The sequence below is a fragment of the Erpetoichthys calabaricus genome, chromosome 8, assembly GCF_900747795.2.
Source record: "Erpetoichthys calabaricus chromosome 8, fErpCal1.3, whole genome shotgun sequence".
Lineage (NCBI taxonomy): Eukaryota > Metazoa > Chordata > Cladistia > Polypteriformes > Polypteridae > Erpetoichthys > Erpetoichthys calabaricus.
Genome location: NC_041401.2, coordinates 69,952,688 through 69,971,054, shown reverse-complemented (window position 1 = coordinate 69,971,054; position 18,367 = coordinate 69,952,688). Strand labels below are relative to the sequence as shown.

The following is an 18,367-nucleotide window of genomic DNA, read 5'->3' as shown; positions in this document are numbered from 1 at the left end:
ATATTCTAAATAATCAGTGGAAGATGTTCTTTCCATCAGTACAGTTATTGCTGAAATGATAGTTATTCATTAAATTATATGCTTAATTCCCGGACATGTTTCTTTTTCAGTATTTTTGTGCATATAAGGTTGCCAGGGTGATCTCCACCATTACCAGGTGCCTTGGGACATAGACACTGTAGATAAAGTCAACAAAAAAGTTCCCATTGCCGTTTGCAATGTTTTTTTTGGAATGATGCCATTCACACAGAAAGTAGGACCCGGTACTTAATTTCAATCATAGTAAACCAATCGTAGAAAAACTCTGGCAAGGAAATCTTTCTTGGTTAATGTTTTGTTGAGGAAGTGGCCTCCAATTTGTCTCTGGTAATAGTTACATGTCACTGATGGAGCAATGACAAAATGTGTGGACTGCCAATAACTATATACTATAACTAACTGTATTCTCTTAGTGAAGCTGTTGACTGGTGGTGAGAAGTGTTAAGGAAATGCTTTATGGGTCAGATAATGTCTGCTGCCCTAAGAAGATCACAACTGTATAGCTATGTGACAGTGGGCTATTTTACCCAGTTCTACATAATGCAAAAAAAGTGAATTTTTGTTGTTCTTCTATACATGAGATGGAACAATAGTGAAACCAAATCTGAACCATATTTATGCAAAATAAACAAAATATTGCTTATAGTGTCGAGTGAGATGTACTAGCTTGCCATAAGGCCATGTCAGAGTAGATGACTTTCCCAGGGATTTTCAGTCATAGCCTTCATGTTCATAATTTTACAGAGTCAGCCTTGAAGGTTAGTTGCGCAAAAGGATATGCCCATCAGCAACTCCAATTAGTCAGTGACTTAATCCAACAAATTCAAACAGGTTTGATTTTTGTCTTTAGTTGTAGGGACGGGGCTGGCCTGTGTGAGAGCCAACAAACAATGAATGCTTACCCAGACGTACAGGGTATGTAATGCAGTGACAAAGAATAAGGAAGACTAGTATTTTGGACCTAAAAAGAAGAGAAGCTTGTCTAACTCATTTTGCGTATAATACAACAGGAGGGAAAAAGAGAAATGGGCCAAGATTGTGGCTAAATTTGCTGTACCTGTTAAGCCTTCATACAGCAAAGACTGTATGATTATTGGCTATCATATAAAGGAGTTAGCACAATTGTGCTGGAAGGTCGGCATGCGGTCACAAAATGTGACATACCCAGCAATTTTTAGTCATGTAAATTGACTTGGTCTTGTGATGAGATTAGCAACTGAAGTCAACAAGCCTGACTTACCCAATGACTAGAAGTTGCATAATGCAACATTGGTTTTAGTGTGAAGGTAATGCCATACATTATAGTAAAGAGCATGAGAAATGGTGCAAAGAATCTTCTCCTTTGACACCGCAAGTGTGAAAAACCTACACGTTTTTGAAGATATGAAGTGATGACAAATTAGACAGAGGGAGACTTTAGAGCTATTTGCACATGTTGAGAACATAGTACAAGCTCAAGGAAAGTATTTACATTCCAGAGATTGAGTTCTGTAGTAGAAAATGGATGATTGTATGTAGTGGTAGAAGCAACAAACATTGAGAGAGCATGCCGCCATAGTTTGAGTTGTTATGCTAACTTGAGACTAATCCTGACACAATAAGCACTGTCTTTAGTATGATATTAATGAAATACCAGTTGGCTGGTAGAATTACTACGGCGCTTCAAAGTGAAATGTAATAAGTGTTTGAATTTGCTTCTGGGTGTCTGAGCTGATACAGGATTCAACTTACTACAATTATAGGCAAGAGAATTCATATACCAAATATTTTGAAGATGATCACGTGAACTGGTGAGATTTGTGCTTACTTTATTTTGTGGATGAACGTGTAAAAGTGCTGAGCATATTCCTCTGTAATTTCATGTCCCAATTTAAAAAAGATTCTAGTATCAGCCTCTACCTGCAATTTTTTTTATCTGCATGTCCTAATCTAAGGTTATTTGTGTGTTACAATGTGTTTTACATTTTTTCACATGCAAAAGAAAAACATTTAATTACAATGTGATATGATTATTATACTACACCATGTAGAGGTATTAAGGGTCTGCAGATCAATGTTATTCTTTTGATTAACTAAGTTTTTGTCTGAAACATTAAATCCTAAACTTGATTTTTGTTAGTAATAATGGTGTAATTAAATTAGTTAAGAGAAATAAGAAAATAAGGGGCCTGTTCAATGTTTCATCAGCTTTGTTTTTATTTTTTAGACCTTATGCAACTGATTGTTACTCCTCTCTTTACCCTCATAGGATCTTTATCCAGTTGTAAATGGTGGTGTTCCTGAGACTCAGGAGCTGCTGAAACAGCGTTTTGATCACATATTCTACACAGGAAACTGTGCTGTTGGTAAACTGGTAATGGAGGCAGCCTCTCATAATCTCACTCCTGTCACCCTGGAGCTTGGAGGAAAAAGTCCTTGTTATATTGACAAAGACTGTGACCTTCGCATTGCTTGTCGGTAAGGTTACTTGCTGAAGTCAACTTGTATACAGAGTGAAGAGTTTATAAATGATTGTGTGATACTGCAAATTGCAAGAGGCAGGCAACTGTATTGTTTGAATCTGGTGTGCTCTCTTAACTCTTGAGTGGAGACCCTTAACCGAGCTTTTGTAGGACTAAATAGTGCTCAGAAATTTGGTGGGAAACTGCATTTTGTTATTTAGTTAATGGATTCTTTTTTAAATCTAGTTAACACTTTTCACTATGACTGTGTTTCTGTCCTTCTATTACAGACGAATTGCTTGGGGAAAGTTTATAAATTGTGGGCAGACATGCATCGCTCCTGACTACATCCTGTGTGACCAGAGCCTCCAAGGTCAAATAGTAGAAGAGCTTAAGATGGCATTGAAGGTTTGGAATTTTTTTTTTTCTCAGAATGAGCCTCTAGTCCATCTAATATGACCAATATCCAAAAATGCAGATAATCATATTGTAAGCAGATACTTTTTCATTGCACTGTAAATCACAGAGGATTGTTACATTTCTTTACTGATCTGTGCAGTTCTGCCCTTGATAGGTTTTAAAGATTTGCCTTCTCCCTGTCTTCCCAAGGCATCTCTTTTACTGCCTTGCCTTGCTGCATTTACTCAGTACAAACCTCCTTTTCTCATGTCTAGACTTAAAACTCTATAAACTCACTTCAACAGTGTATAACCATTGGCAAAACTGCTTTTTTATTCCTGGTTATGGGGTCTCTTGAAGCACATATTGGATAACCTGTCTAAATCTTTTCTTGGGAGTGCTTAGCAGATTTTGGTGCCACAGTACTTTTGAATTGTGTTTTAATTTTTTTCATTGCCCAGAAAAAAACTGCTTAAGGGTTAAGTTGAATTAAATGCATCAGTCATCCTTGAACTGGCTTGGTCAACTAAAAATTACCTACTTTCCTATAAGGCACTTTCTCTCTATATATTACATCTTTATGCTACTTATTATGAACAAAAATCAGCATTGTTTCTTTCCTATATTCAATGTATGTATGTTGCATTCAGTTTTTTTTTGTCCTGTCCTTGGTCCTGTACCGCTGACATTAGTAGTAGTAGTAGTACTACAGCAAGTAGAAATTTTCCAGTACAATGTAAACCTGTTAGTAAACATAAACATGAGATAATAAGTGATCTTGGGAACTCCTGGAGCCATCCTGCTAAAGCTCTTCTTAGTGGTCCCAGTCACTCCCAAAGTCTTAAAATCACAACACAAAAGTCTTACACTCTGTCATCCTCAAGACTGCATGACTTAATACTGTTTATCTTCCTGTCTCCTGCTGTCTTTTTTTTTTCCTTGTCATGAGTTTAATTAAGTCCATGCTTCCAACAACTTCCACCCATGGCATCTTCCCTTTTTAGATACAGAAGAGCAGAGGACTGAGAACAGTGCCATGAGCAGCTCCTTTTGTGACTGGTGCTGAGCTGCACTTGCTGTTGCCGAGACTAACAAACGCTTGCCTGTCAGTCAGATAGTACTTAAACCACTGGAGGGCAGAGCCAGAGATACCCAGAATGTTCTCCATTCTGGACAGTAGAATGTCATGTTTGACAGTATCAAATGCTGCACTGAGGCCTAAGAAAATTAAGATTTAGTTTGCCCAGATTCTGTGGCTATAAGCAAATCATTAGTTACCCAAAGAAGAGCAGTTTCACATCTGTGCTTGTGCTGTGAAGCCAGACTGAAAGGGTTCCATCAATCTATTAGAAGTTAAGTAATTGGTCAGTTGGGAGGCTACAACACGCTCAAAGACTTTTGACAGAAAAGGTAAGTGAGAAATAGGCCGAACAGTCCAGCAAGGACATAAATTAATTTTTTCAGTTTACATGTCAATATGGCTGTTGAAATTGCCAAGAGGAATGACTGTCTAGGAAAGGGAACTTAGGTGGGTTAATAATTCTGTCAGATCAGACAAGAATGACACATTGTATTTTGGGGGATGATAGAGAACAACAAGAAAAGACCAGAATTCAGAGCCATACACACTCGAAAGGCCATGGATTCTTTTGATGTTTAACTTGAATCTAACAATTACTGCGACCCCTCTGCCTTGTCTTGTGCCGAGAGCCTCTGTGAAGTAAATGTATCCGGATGCTGACACCTCTGCAAGACATATAAAGTTGTTTGGTTTTGCCTGGTTTCTGTTAAACATAGCATATCAAATTTGGAGTCTGGAATGAATTTTGATGGGACCAATGCTTTGCCATTAAGAGCTCTTAGGTTAAACAATACAATATTAGCTCATGAGAGTTTGTGGTGCACAGATCCGTAACCACAGTTTATTTTTGTTTACTACAAATTTGGCACACTAACACTCCAAAACCATGAGTAGGACGGTGTATTCCTGAACAAATGCTGCTGGTGAACTTTCCATTCGCAGTTCGGTTTTGGCAGCGACAACCTGATTCACAATATAACTATTTTGAGTGCTGTACAATACCAGTGTCATTTAGGACATTCCAGTCTACAAACATTTGCTCTGGACAAACTGTTTAATATGCTGGAGTTTATCATGAAAGTATTTCAGCATAGCAGAAAACCAATACTTTTCTGACACTTGAGCAGGGCAGCACAGCGGAGAAGGTGAGGTGGACGGGGTGGGATGGCGCAAATGAGCAGTAACAGCAGCACAGCAGAAATCCAGCAGAAGCATAGACTGATGCCACTGGAGGATTAATCCATTAGAAAAGTAGGAAATACTATAAGATGCACATGAAAATAATTACCAGAATTTGAAGGTTTCAATATATAACTATATAAATATAACCATGTGTAATTACAGGTGTGTTCGCTTTAGCACTACAAGCCAGGTTAGTATAAACATCAGTTCATTTCTCAGTTGAAGCACATATAGAAAGCATCAACAGCAATCCAGTATATCCATTTTATTTAAGAAGACCGAATGTTCCTATTTATCCCTGGTGCAAAGAAAAATGTTCATGCATCAGGCAGAAGCGGGCAGATGTGCCCTAATAGACAACCTTGAATACCAGCTACACTTAGACTACAAATTATTTACAGTGCAGGCCATTTGCATGTTTGTCAGCTCACAATTACAAGTGCTCAAATATGCCTTGTGTGGAATCTTCAATGGCAGATCTGTACATAGAAACCTGTGGGCATGAGAAAGGAAGTACTTGGCAAAGCTATCAAAGAAAAATATGTGCATTTCAGAAAACACATAGCAATTGGGTCGTATTGACCAGCTTTTTTCATTTTTTGCCTTTCACATTTTTCTAAAAAGGTCAAGTTTAAACTTTAATAAAATAGTAATTTAATTTTCACTCTTGTTTCAAGTATTTGAATAGGTAGCTTTGTATTTAGCCTAACAGGTGAATTACAGTGATGGTGACAACAAAACCCTACCATCCATCCTCATAAATTTATAAGTTAAACTTAAATTGCTAAAATAAAATGACAAAGGCTAATATAATAACAAACTGAATGAAATTAAAGTATAATGAATATCTTTGAACAGTTACCCATACTTCCTTAATTACTGTGTCCTAGTCTACTCTTGCAATGAACTCAACATCACCAGTCAATCAATGCATGACTTCAGAGTTTTTCCATCAACTTTCAAGAGGCCAACAACAGGGAACTTTATTTTAGTGTGCTAGAGGCAAATGTGAAAAGTGTCATCAGTCATGTCACAAATGGTACTAAACAATGGAGGATAATATTTGAGTTGTAACATAAGTTCGAATACAAGCCCATTTGAGAGATGCTTATACCTAGAATGAAATCCACCATTAGCAATGCCTTCAAAGTCTAGTGTTGCAGTCCTTTTGCCATGTTGAACATTTATTGTGCTGTGTTTTTGTCTCCTATGCTATGCTAATATAATGATTATTATTATAATTGTTATTGTTGGATTATTATTTCTGTTGTAGCCTATCATTTTTGTGCCCCCTAATGTTTATGGCAAATTTTTACACATGCACAAGCCATTCCAGTAACGGTTATAATATTTAAGCTGTGTTACTACTGAAAGTTGCAGCACATTTGAACTGGATATTTTTATATGGTTAACAAATAATTAATTACCATTTTGAATGGTCATCATCACATTTATTATAAAAGGGAAGTAATTAAAAAAGCAGAATAAAAAAATCCAGTTTTGAAAGTGTTCACTCCCTTAGCGTGTACTGTCTGTAAAAAGCAGAGCCTAAACATGTTGGCATTGTAATTTCAACATTCTGTTAATGGGAATCCAACTGGGTGCACTTAATCATTTAAGTTCAATATGTGTGTCATTTTAAAATGAAATACACCTGCAACATGAAGACAAATGAGCTTCAACAATTATTGAGGAGCAGACTTGTTGACAGACACAAGTCAGGTAAGGGATTATAAAAAAAGATTTCAAAAAACACAAAGAATCCTAAGGGACACTGGTAAAAGAACTTATCTAGAAATGGAGGACAAATATAACTGCCCAGAATATTCAAGGAAGAGGTCCTCCCCAAAATACAGTTACGGAAGGAGAAAGGATTGGTCAGAGAAGCAGCCAAGTGGCCAGAATTAACTGATAATGATTTTGAGAGAAACTGAGTCAGTCAACAATTGCTGAGGTACTCCACCATTCTAGGCACTGTTTTAGCAAGGTGTAAGCCACATCAAAAAAACACACCTGAAGGAGTTGCTTCATTTATCTGCAGAGGGAGAAAGGTCTGGGGGAAAGAGTTTGAAACACAATGTTTAGGCCATGTAGCCTTCAGCAGGCTGATAAGGGCTACGTAGCCAAAACATATTTCTTCATTCTTCAGCATGAGAATAGCCTTTGGTTTTTTTCCTTCTGTATATACAGTATAGTATAAATTTTGCATTCAGTTGGCATAGTATGCAGTGTCTGGAAACAAATGACCCAAGAAGTCTACAGAAATAGTTGGGGGACCATTCAGGCCACCCTGTTTAATGTCAGAGACCAAAAACAGAACTTAATCAGGCGCTCAGGGGTGCAACAACAGGGAGGAAAAAAGTGTGATAAGTGCCTGTAAGGCCAACAGGGCATCTGTAATGAAAAGGCTTAATCAAGTAAGTCAGGGGTGTTCTTCATATAAAGAGTCTGGGTCCCAAATGCAACCATTCTTTCTGGGGATGTCTGAATTTATATGACCCGACTGGAAGGGGCAGGGCTTCTCTTGATGTTCTGGCTATGTCTCATTTATCCTCATTGAGCATTGTTTTGGCACTGTGGATGGAAAAGTATGTGATACTGTTATTGACAGCACCCTGTCTCGCCCTGCAGTAGTATTACAAGCATCCTCACAGTCCAAAAGATGATCCTCAGGAGTCCACGTATGACAGTAGATAAAGGTCAGAGGCCTCGTGTATAAAACCTTGCTTAGATTCCATATGAAAATTTTGCTTACACCCAAAAAGGCAAAAATGGCATACACACAAAATAAATGGATCTCTTAATCCGTACATATACAACATACCCCGCCAAGTTCCTTTATAAATCTCAAGTTATCGTATAACTATGAGCTAGCCCCATCAGTAACTGTGCATGGCTGAAAAAAATCCTTTTTTTTTTATATTAATAAATTCATGACCTAATCACCATACTATTTTGACATTATTCCTGACTAACATCTGTACTACAAATCATGGAAGAACACAGAAAGTTAAACTTAAGTGAATGTGAACTTGAGGTATTACTAATTAAAGTTAAGAACCAAAAAATATTGTTTATACTGGTCTATGTTGGAGTCACAAATAAAAGGAAAAAAATCCAAGAGTGGGAGCAAGTGACAGCAGCTGAGTGGAGAGAGCAATATCAATGTGTCATCATGCAGTGCCCAGACCGAAACACAACACTATTTGACGCAGGCTGTATGTGCAAAAGTGTGAAATATTAAGAATTTTCATATTGAACTTGTAAAAACAAAATCATTTTGTCAAGTTACTGTCAATGTTGCAATACAGTACATTCAAGTCTGTTTATATTCAACATGCAACATCCAACCGTCTTTGAATTGCCATTGCATTTATGTCCTGAATTACAGGGTCCAGGTCAGCCATGCATTCCTCATGGCTTAACCCGGGTGACAGAGACAGTCCATGTTTGTGCACTGTTTTGAGTAGTACTACACAAACCATCACAATGAGGCAAACCTTTGTGGGGCTGTATAGCAGTGAGCCACCCAAAAATTACAAACCCAGCCATCTACCTTTTAATGAACCAATTGTCCGTTCTATCACCAGCCGTGTGGGTGATTGCCTTTCATTAAATCCCCTCTTGTGGTTTTTGCAAGATATAATGAAGTAGTATGAATGTGCTTTCCCAATTTTAAACATTTACATCAAATTTTCTTTCCAGAGCTCAAAATTCATCTTTTGTTGTGCGCTATAGTCTAGTCCCGAACAGTTAGTTGCCAGTAACCCTGTTACTTTTTCCTTTTCATAATGCAGTTGATGCTGATAACAAAAGTACTTTTTATGTACGGTATATACATTGTAATAGAGTTTGCTTCTTTCGTCATGCTAGCTTTCCTCTCAAGTTATAATAAACAGTTAAAAATAGTTTTAATAGCTGTCATTAGAGTTTACATATATTGGCAAGTTGTCTCCTAATTTCTCTGTCTCTTTCTCCACTTTGCACTTTGGGTCTTCTGTACAAGTGAGTCCTCTTCTTTCCATGGCATTTGTAGCAATGCAGCTGTTCACTTAATACTTTCTTACCATACAAATGTTCAAATAACTCCTGCCACATTGTTCTTATTTACTCTCCTGATGACCTCAGTACCCATCTTGTCTTTTCAACTCTGTACTTGTTTGTATTCTTCAGAGAAATTCCTTACACCTATCTGATCATTCTACTTATTGTTCTTCATTTGCCACATCTCATTATCAGCAACATTTGCTATTATGTAACTGGTCACTGTGTAATTAATTTAATGACAGAAGTGTTTCTAAAGTTTTCAAGATAAGAGGATAGCTCCCAGAACCTCTTTTGTCCACATGTCAACTTTGCTACCACTGCTGGATCTGCACCACTTTCTACATTCAGCATTTCACCTTTAAATTAAATAAAATAAAATAATGTCTATTTAAAGATTAAAAATTATGTTCATTTTTCATGCTCCTGACAGTGTTATTCAAGTCTTTGGGTGCTAAAACTTGAATTCCAACTTCCTGCAGCTTATCTTTTACATCACTACATCTTCTTTGAACTTGCTTCATTGTTTCTTACAGAAAATGCATTTAGGATGAGTGGATCTTTCTGGGCCATGGGGATGAGCCTGTTTGCCATTATAAATGTTTTTAGTTGAGGTGGCACAAGTTAGGAGTAGTGACTTGCTTTTGCCATATAACAAGAAGTTCTGTGCTTCAAGCCCATGCACTAAAATACCTATGGTGTGCAGAATGCAATAAAAATATTGTGTTTTGAAAAGAACATTAACAACACAGTGGTGGTGGTGGAATAATGACACAGCTAAATGCTAGAAAAGCAGTTCTTCACCTGAGTGTAATGATGAGCAAGGAAAGTGGAGAGTGTCAAGGACTGTGAAGCAGATATCTAAATACAGATGAAATGGGACAGGTTTAAATCACTTAAGAAATGTATTCAGTTCTACTGGGTTTAGAAACAGATGGGAGAAGCAAAATTGCTAAATGAAGAGAAAAGCTGTGATACTGTTGTAAGAAAATACAGAGCTCTGAATTTACATTTTTGAAAGTGGAGGTTTCAGAAAAGTTTTAAAATACAAAGGTAAATGGCCAGCTCAGATAGAGTCCTTAGACACATTGATGCAATGCAGTTTGCTTTCAGGCTCTGGAAAGAAAAGTGGATGCTGTCTTCATGTGGCAAATGTGGGAAGAGCACTGGACAGAGAGAGATAGATGTGAAAAAAATATTTACAGGTGGTTTTTGCCTTTTGTGAGAGTTGGATGGTGGTAATCTTCATTTTCCGCATTAAATTTCTCTAGTGTGCATAAATACCCATCTTCATGTGAGAGTGCCCTCTGGTGGACCTGACCACGGTTTTATTTTATTTATTTTTTTGGCTTAATACTAGAAAAAAGCTGCTTCAGAAAATGGTTGCATGAATGGCGTGTGTCTTTACTGATGCGGCTGAGGTATGAATGGAGGAGAAGAAAGCAAATGAGAGTGGTGATTTTTTTGAAGGTAAAGGTTGAGCTTCAAAAACAATATGTTTATGTTGTTGTTTGTTATACTGGAGACCATGAAAGATTAAGATGCTAGGTTGCGAACTCTTGCATGCAATTGATCATATAATAATAGTCTCAAGCTCCATCAGGTTGGATGGGAAGCATTGGTGCACAGCCATTTTAAGATCTCTCCAGAGATGTTCAATCGGATTCAAGTCTGGGCTCTGGCTGGGCCACTCAAGGACATTCACAGAGTTGTCCTGAAGCCACTCCTTTGATATCTTGGCTGTGTGCTTAGGGTCGTTGTCCTGCTGAAAGATGAACCGTCGCCCCAGTCTGAGGTCAAGAGCGCTCTGGAGCTGGTTTTCATCGAGGATGTCTCTGTACATTGCTACAGTCATATTTCCTTTTATCCTGACTAGTCTCCCAGTCCCTGCCGCTGATCAACATCCCCACAGCATGATGCTGCCACCACCATGCTTCACTGTAGGGATGGTATTGGCCTGGTGATGAGCAGTGCCTGGTTTCCTCCAAACGTGACGCCTGGCATTCATACCAAAGAGTTTAATCTTTGTCTCATCAGACCAGAGAATTTTCTTTCTCATGGTCTGAGAGTCCTTCAGGTGCCTTTTGGCAAACTCCAGGCGGGATGCCATGTGCCTTTTACTAAGGAGTGGTTTCCGTCTGGCCACTCTACCATACAAGCCTGATTGGTGGATTGCTGCAGAGATGGTTGTCCTTCTGGAAGGTTCTCCTCTCTCCACAGAGGACCTCTGGAGCTCTGACAGAGTGACCATCGGGTTCTTGGTCACCTCCCTGACTAAGGCCCTTCTCCCCCGATTGCTCAGTTTAGATGGCCGGCTGGCTCTAGGAAGAGTCCTGGTGGTTTCGAACTTCTTCCACTTATGGATGATGGAGGCCACTGTGCTCATTGGGACCTTCAAAGCAGCAGAAATTTTTCTGTAACCCTCCCCAGATTTGTGCCTCGAGACAATCCTGTCTCGGAGGTCTACAGACAATTCCTTTGACTTCATGCTTGGTTTGTGCTCTGACATGAACTGTCAACTGTCAATACATCCGGCGCCGCCGAGAGTGGCAGCCTTTTCGGCAGCTCCGTGTATGACTGTATGTGTATGTGTACTTTTCTACTTTTATTTTTCTATTTTTATTTATTGATCACTCCTATCACTTTATTTTATGTGGATTTGTTCACTGGACACACTTACTTTTACAACATGGGCATGGATTTTTATACGCCAAGACTCGCCTATTCAAGTACTCAACTTCGAGCGCTGAGAACAAATGCCAGTGCCGGTGTGGTTCCCTATTTACCCGACAAGGTAAGAAGGCGGTATCGTGGCAGCAGAGCGGGCACTAAGCTAAAAATGAAGCGGCTTGCGAGAAAGTGGCGTTTTAAGCCTTCGGTGCCTTCTGTGATTCTGGGGAATGTGAACTCAATCTCAAATAAGATCGACGAACTGGCTGCGCTGGTGAAAAATGTCAGAACCTACAAAGAATGCAGTTTGTTGTGTTTTTGCGAAACTTGGCTAACTAACACCATCCCAGATGCTAACGTGGAACTACCCGGGTTTAGCACAGTTAGAGCGGACAGAGATGCAAGTACCTGTGGGAAGCACAGAGGAGGAGGACTCGCTCTCTGTGTTAATACACAGTGGTGTAACTCTGGACATGTTAATGTCAAAATCTCCACTTGCTGCAGGGACATCGAACTGTTGGCCGTAAGTTTACGTCCCTATTACTTGCCCAGAGAATTTGGACACGTCATTGTTGTTATTGTATACATTCCTCCTCGGGCGGACATGGAGTCAGCGAGTGACATCATCCATTCTGCTGTTGCTAAATTACAAACGCAGCACCCAGAGGCGCTTGTGCTAATCGCTGGAGACTTTAACCATGTGACGCTGGACAAAACATTACCTGCATTCTCCCAGTATGTGGACTGTAACACCCGGGGAAACAAGACTATTGATTTACTGTATGCAAACGTTAAAGACGTATACAGCGCCACCCCGCTGCCTGCGCTTGGGAAAGCAGATCATAACCTGGTTCTGCTTCAGCCTCACTATAAACCAAAAGTGAGAGTCCTACCTGTAACCACACGATCATTCAGGAAGTGGACCCTGGAGGCTGAGAATACTCTGAGAGAATGTTTTGGAGCTACAGACTGGGATATCCTGCAGGGATCTCATAGTGAGAACATTGAGGAAGTTGTTGACTGCACTACTGACTACATCAACATCTGTATGGACATTGTAGTTCCAGTAAGAACTGTACGCTGCTATGCTAACAACAAGCCATGGATTACAAGTGACATCAAGGGCCTTTTGAACCAGAAGAAAAGGGCTTTTAAAGATGGTGATCAGCATGAGGTCAAGCGCGTGCAGAAGGAACTCCGAGTCCAGCTCAGGGTGGCGAAGGAGCAGTACAGGAGAAAGCTGGAGCAGAAGTTGCAGAATAACAGCATGAAGGAAGTGTGGGATGGGATGAAGATCATCACTGGCTGCAGCTCAAAGCGGGGTACCACCATCGAGAGAGACGTGAAGAGAGCAAACCAAATGAACAACTTCTTCAACAGGTTTGACCACCCTAACCCACTCTCACTCTCACCTCGGAGTACTGCACCCTCCACACATCCTTCTGCTGATACCAGCATAGGAGAGACATCTCCACCCACAATTACAGCAGCGCAGGTGAGCAGAGAGCTGAGGAGACTTCGTGCCAGCAAAGCAGCGGGTCCAGATGGAGTATCGCCATGACTGCTGAAGGTCTGTGCATCGGAGCTGGGGGGTCCTCTACAGCGCATCTTCAACCCGAGCCTGGAACAGGGGAGAGTCCCGAGACTTTGGAAAACATCTTGTATCACCCCAGTCCCAAAGGTATCACGTCCTAGTGAGCTGAATGACTTCCGGCCTGTTGCTCTGACGTCACATGTGATGAAGACCATGGAGAGGCTGCTGCTTCATCACCTTAGGCCACAGGTTCAACACGCCCTTGACCCTCTGCAGTTTGCATATCAGGAGAAGGTGGGAGCGGAGGATGCCATCATCTATATGCTACACCGATCCCTCTCTCACTTGGACAGAGGCAGTGGTGCTGTAAGAATTATGTTTCTAGACTTCTCTAGCGCCTTCAACACAATCCAACCTCTGCTCCTTAGGGACAAGCTGACAGAGATGGGAGTAGATTCATACTTGGTGGCATGGATCGTGGACTATCTTAAAGACAGACCTCAGTATATGCGTCTTGGGAACTGCACGTCTGACATTGTGGTCAGCAACACAGGAGCGCCACAAGGGACTGTACTTTCTCCGGTCCTGTTCAGCCTATATACATCGGACTTCCAATACAACTCGGAGTCCTGCCATGTGCAAACGTTCGCTGATGACACTGCTATCGTGGGCTGCATCAGGAATGGGCTGGAGGAGGAATGTAGGGACCTAATCAATGACTTTGTTAAATGGTGCGACTCAAACCACCTACAACTGAACACCAGCAAAACCAAGGAGCTGGTGGTGGATTTTAGGAGCCCAGACCCCTCATAGACCCCGTGATCATCAGAGATGACTGTGTGCTGATGGTGCAGACCTATAAATATCTGGGAGTGCAGCTGGATGATAAATTAGACTGGACTGCCAATACTGATGCGCTGTGCAAGAAAGGACAGAGCCGACTATACTTCCTTAGAAGGCTGGCGTCCTTCAACATCTGCAATAAGATGCTGCAGATGTTCTATCAGACAGTTGTGGCGAGCGCCCTCTTCTACACTGTGGTGTGCTGGGGAGGCAGCATTAAGAGGAAAGACGCTTAACGCCTGGACAAACTGGTGAGGAAGGCAGGGTCTATTGTTGGCATGGAGCTGGACAGTTTAACATCTGTGGCAGAGCAAAGGGCGCTCAGCAGGCTCCTATCAATTATGGAGAATCCACTGCATCCACTAAATATTATCATCTCCAGACAGAAGAGCAGCTTCAGCGACAGACTGCTGTCACTGTCCTGCTCCACTGACAGATTGAGGAGATTGTTCCTCCCCCAAACTATGCGACTCTTCAATTCCACCCGGGGGAGTAAACGTTAACATTTAACATTATACAAAGTTATTGTCTGTTTTTCACCTGCATTATTATTATTACCAATCTTTAATTTAATATTATTTATTGTATCAGTATGCTGCTGCTGGAGAATGTGAATTTCCCATTGGGATTAATAAAGTATCTATCTATCTATCTATCTATCTATCTATCTATCTATCTATCTATCTATCTATCTATCTATCTATCTATCTATCTAACTGTGGGACCTTATATAGACAGGTGTGTGCCTTTCCAAATCATGTCCAATCAACTGAATTTACCACAGGTGGACTCCAATTAAGCTGCAGAAACATCTCAAGGATGATCAGGGGAAACAGGATGCACCTGAGCTCAATTTTGAGCTACATGGCAAAGGCTGTGAATACTTATGTACATGTGATTGCTCAGTTTTTTTATTTTTAATAAAATAAATTTGCAAAAACCTCAAGTAAACTTTTTTTACGTTGTCATTATGGGGTGTTGTGTGTAGAATTCTGAGGAAAAAAATGAATTTAATCCATTTTGGAATAAGGCTATAACATAACAAAATGTGGAAAAAGTGATGCGCTGTGAATACTTTCCGGATGCACTTTATATGACAAAAGGAACAATAAGTTTAAACAAAGGCTGCATTTTAAGACACATAAAATTGTATATAATTTAAATTAACCAATGCAGCAATTTAATGTGTATAGTCAGTGACACAAAACTGGAAGCAGTAGAGTTTACTGGATCAGTCTGTGTCCTGTATTTTCAATGTTACACATGTTGCTTACATTTTAAGTCTCTGCTTTGTGTGTGAGATATTTTATGTTCTAAAACTTTTGTAGGACTAGTTTATATAGGGTAGGCAATTATTTGGCCAATTCAAAATTGCAAGAAACCTTTACCAGAAGTATGAAGATAAAATGTATTGGTGATGATTTGGCTTGTGCTGCTGAATTGATTATATTTTTGATGAATATAGAAAACAACTTTCTTTACTTTGACTGAAGTAAGATGCCCATGAGTGAGTCTTATGGGAAATATTAACAGAAACATTGTTTTGCCCTTCTTTCTTAGGAGTTCTATGGTGAAGACCCAAAGAAATCTATAGACTATGGTCGTATTATCAATCAGAAGCATTTTAAAAGGCTCTCATCACTCTTAGAAGGGGCCAAACTTGCATTTGGAGGGGAGTGCGATGAAGCCCTCTGTTATATTGGTAAGTGTTTTATATACCCCTGCTAAAACAAATATTTCCACTTCCAATAATTATGCTATTGTGAATGTAAATAAGCTAGTAATCTCTACAAATGTCAGTTGATCAAGTTCATACAGTTGCAATAAATGAGAGAAAAACTGTTTTTTAACACTAGAATCCCTGAAGTGTGCGACATTGACACTCATTTACTACGACTGCTGCAGTGGTGCAACAGTATCAGTTGCTGACTGGGAATCAAGAGGTCACGAATTCGATCCTGCACGATTCCCTTTTGAGAAGTGAACTGCTCTTATTTTTACTATTTTAGAATAAAAAGATACATTTGATTTCAGTCTGTAACAGCCGGTGTAATTTATGATATTTGTAAAGGTTAGCTTTGTTTTTGTTTTTTTTTATTCACTTTTCATTCTTCCTACCCCATCTGACACTGCTGTTTTCACATAAAGACGCGCTATAGCTCTGCAGTGTATCACGATACATACGACCGCGTGTTTTTTTCCCCCAATCTTGCCAGTCCCCACACGTTGCTGTATGCTGTTTCTTTTGTACTCCAGGACATGCAGTGGAAAGCATAGTAAAGAGTATTAACTTCAGCACTTTATGCCATCATCAGACACTCCCCATCTGCTGTTTTCACATAAAGATGCGCTATAGCTCACCCAAGGAGCGCCCTTCCTACATTTACATGTGTACTTGTTGCAGTGTACACACCTCTCTGTGCTATGGTTTCTATTACACTGAGCAAGCACCTGTAATTCGCAACTCTATTCATTATCTCAAAACACCACACACATTCACAGTAATTCCCAGTTATGTCCACCATTCACACCCACGCCCACAACCGTACAGTACTGATTCCACATCAGAGAATTTCCAGTTCCAGCATAAATTCACAAACGATCCGACGCTGTTCGTTTTCAAATAATGTTGCATTAGTGCGATGATGTTTTCACATATATTGTCATTCTTTCAGGTGTGTAATAGAAACCACAGCATAGAGAGAAGTGAATACATTGTAACAGGTACACACGTTGTAAATGTAAGAAAGACGATCCTTGCGTGTGTGAGAACTATAAATTGTTAACATTTGAATCTGATGATTGCATATAGCGCTGTCTTATTCAGTGCGCACATTCAGTGCGCGCAAGAACATGCAGTTCCAGTTGCTGTGTGCTACAACATGCTGGTGGTGATCAACGCACATTTTAAAAAAAGAAAGAGACAAATATATGTGACGTTTTGAAGAAATAATTTTATGACGACGCGAATAGTACCAATCAGAAAATCAGAAAAAAAAACACACTTCCTCCCCCAGCGGGGAATCGAACTCGGGCCTGTAATGCACGGCAAGGCTGCTGTAGCGCTAAGTCAGCAAATCTTACTGCTACGCCACGGAAGATGTTGTAGCATCGTTGAATCTTTTGTGAAAGTGTTTATTTGATGTTTGGACGTCAGGCTTCACAAATGCTATAGTTTATGCCACATTTTGTAACATTTATTACTAAAATATGAAAAAGTTTCTGTTTTAACAATGTGTTTACACAGATTACTGTAGAAACGGAACACACATGAAATGCGTGTGTTCCAAATAACGATCTATTATTTCCCCTGTAAAACTCTAGCAGTTCAGTCACTCCCAGATAATCAAACAAGGCATGAGCTGGGAAAACTTACTGAACGTTCTGCGACGGTGGAGGATGGAATAGCTGGCTGCTTGCTGGCTTGTCTTAATCGGCTCATTTAGAACAGTGGTTCTCAAACTTTTTCAGTCCTGGGACCCCTTTACAAGCCATACGATATTCGCGGACCCCTGATGCGGCCTGATTTGTCCACCCAAATTATAATAGCATAGCCACAGGCATAAAGTGTAAACTTCTTTTATCTGAAGTCGACTTTATAAAATAAATCATTCTTTGTAGTCATATCATAACAACACTAACTATTGACAGTCAATGATACAGTGTCATACGACAGTCACAGGACTAAAGCCTGCTTAGCAAAAACAAAAAATGCAAAACAACTACAACTACAATATTTAATGCTTAATACTCATACTGCATAACTACAATACAACATTGTTCATCTATAATAATAAAAGGCAAAGCCCTCACTGACTGACTCACTCACTGACTCACTCATCACTAATTCTCCAACTTCCCGTGTAGGTGGAAGGCTGAAATTTGGCAGGCTCATTCCTTACAGCTTACTTACAAAAGTTAGGCAGGTTTCATTTCGAAATTCAAAGCGTAATGGTCATAACTGGAACATATTTTTTGTCCATACACTGTAATGGAGGAGGCGGAGTCACGTATCGCGTCATCACGCCTCCTACGTAATCACGTGAACTAAAAACAAGGAAGACATTTACAGCACGAGTCACACGCGGGAACGAAGGTAAATTACGTTAATTTTTGACTGTCTTTTAATACTGT

The 18,367-nt window shown here is 39.9% G+C and overlaps 1 protein-coding gene across 2 annotated transcripts in view; it reads left to right on the top strand.

The window, feature by feature from the left end:
- LOC114655624 (aldehyde dehydrogenase family 3 member A2-like) overlaps positions 1 to 18,367 on the top strand; it is a 76,349-nt gene that overhangs the window by 37,949 nt on the left and 20,033 nt on the right. For both annotated transcript variants that reach the window (XM_028806749.2, XM_051931341.1), the window contains exons 5-7: positions 2,288 to 2,496; positions 2,771 to 2,888; positions 15,794 to 15,935. In XM_028806749.2, coding sequence (XP_028662582.2) covers positions 2,288 to 2,496; positions 2,771 to 2,888; positions 15,794 to 15,935 — 469 coding nt within the window. The remainder of the gene's footprint in view (positions 1 to 2,287; positions 2,497 to 2,770; positions 2,889 to 15,793; positions 15,936 to 18,367) is intronic.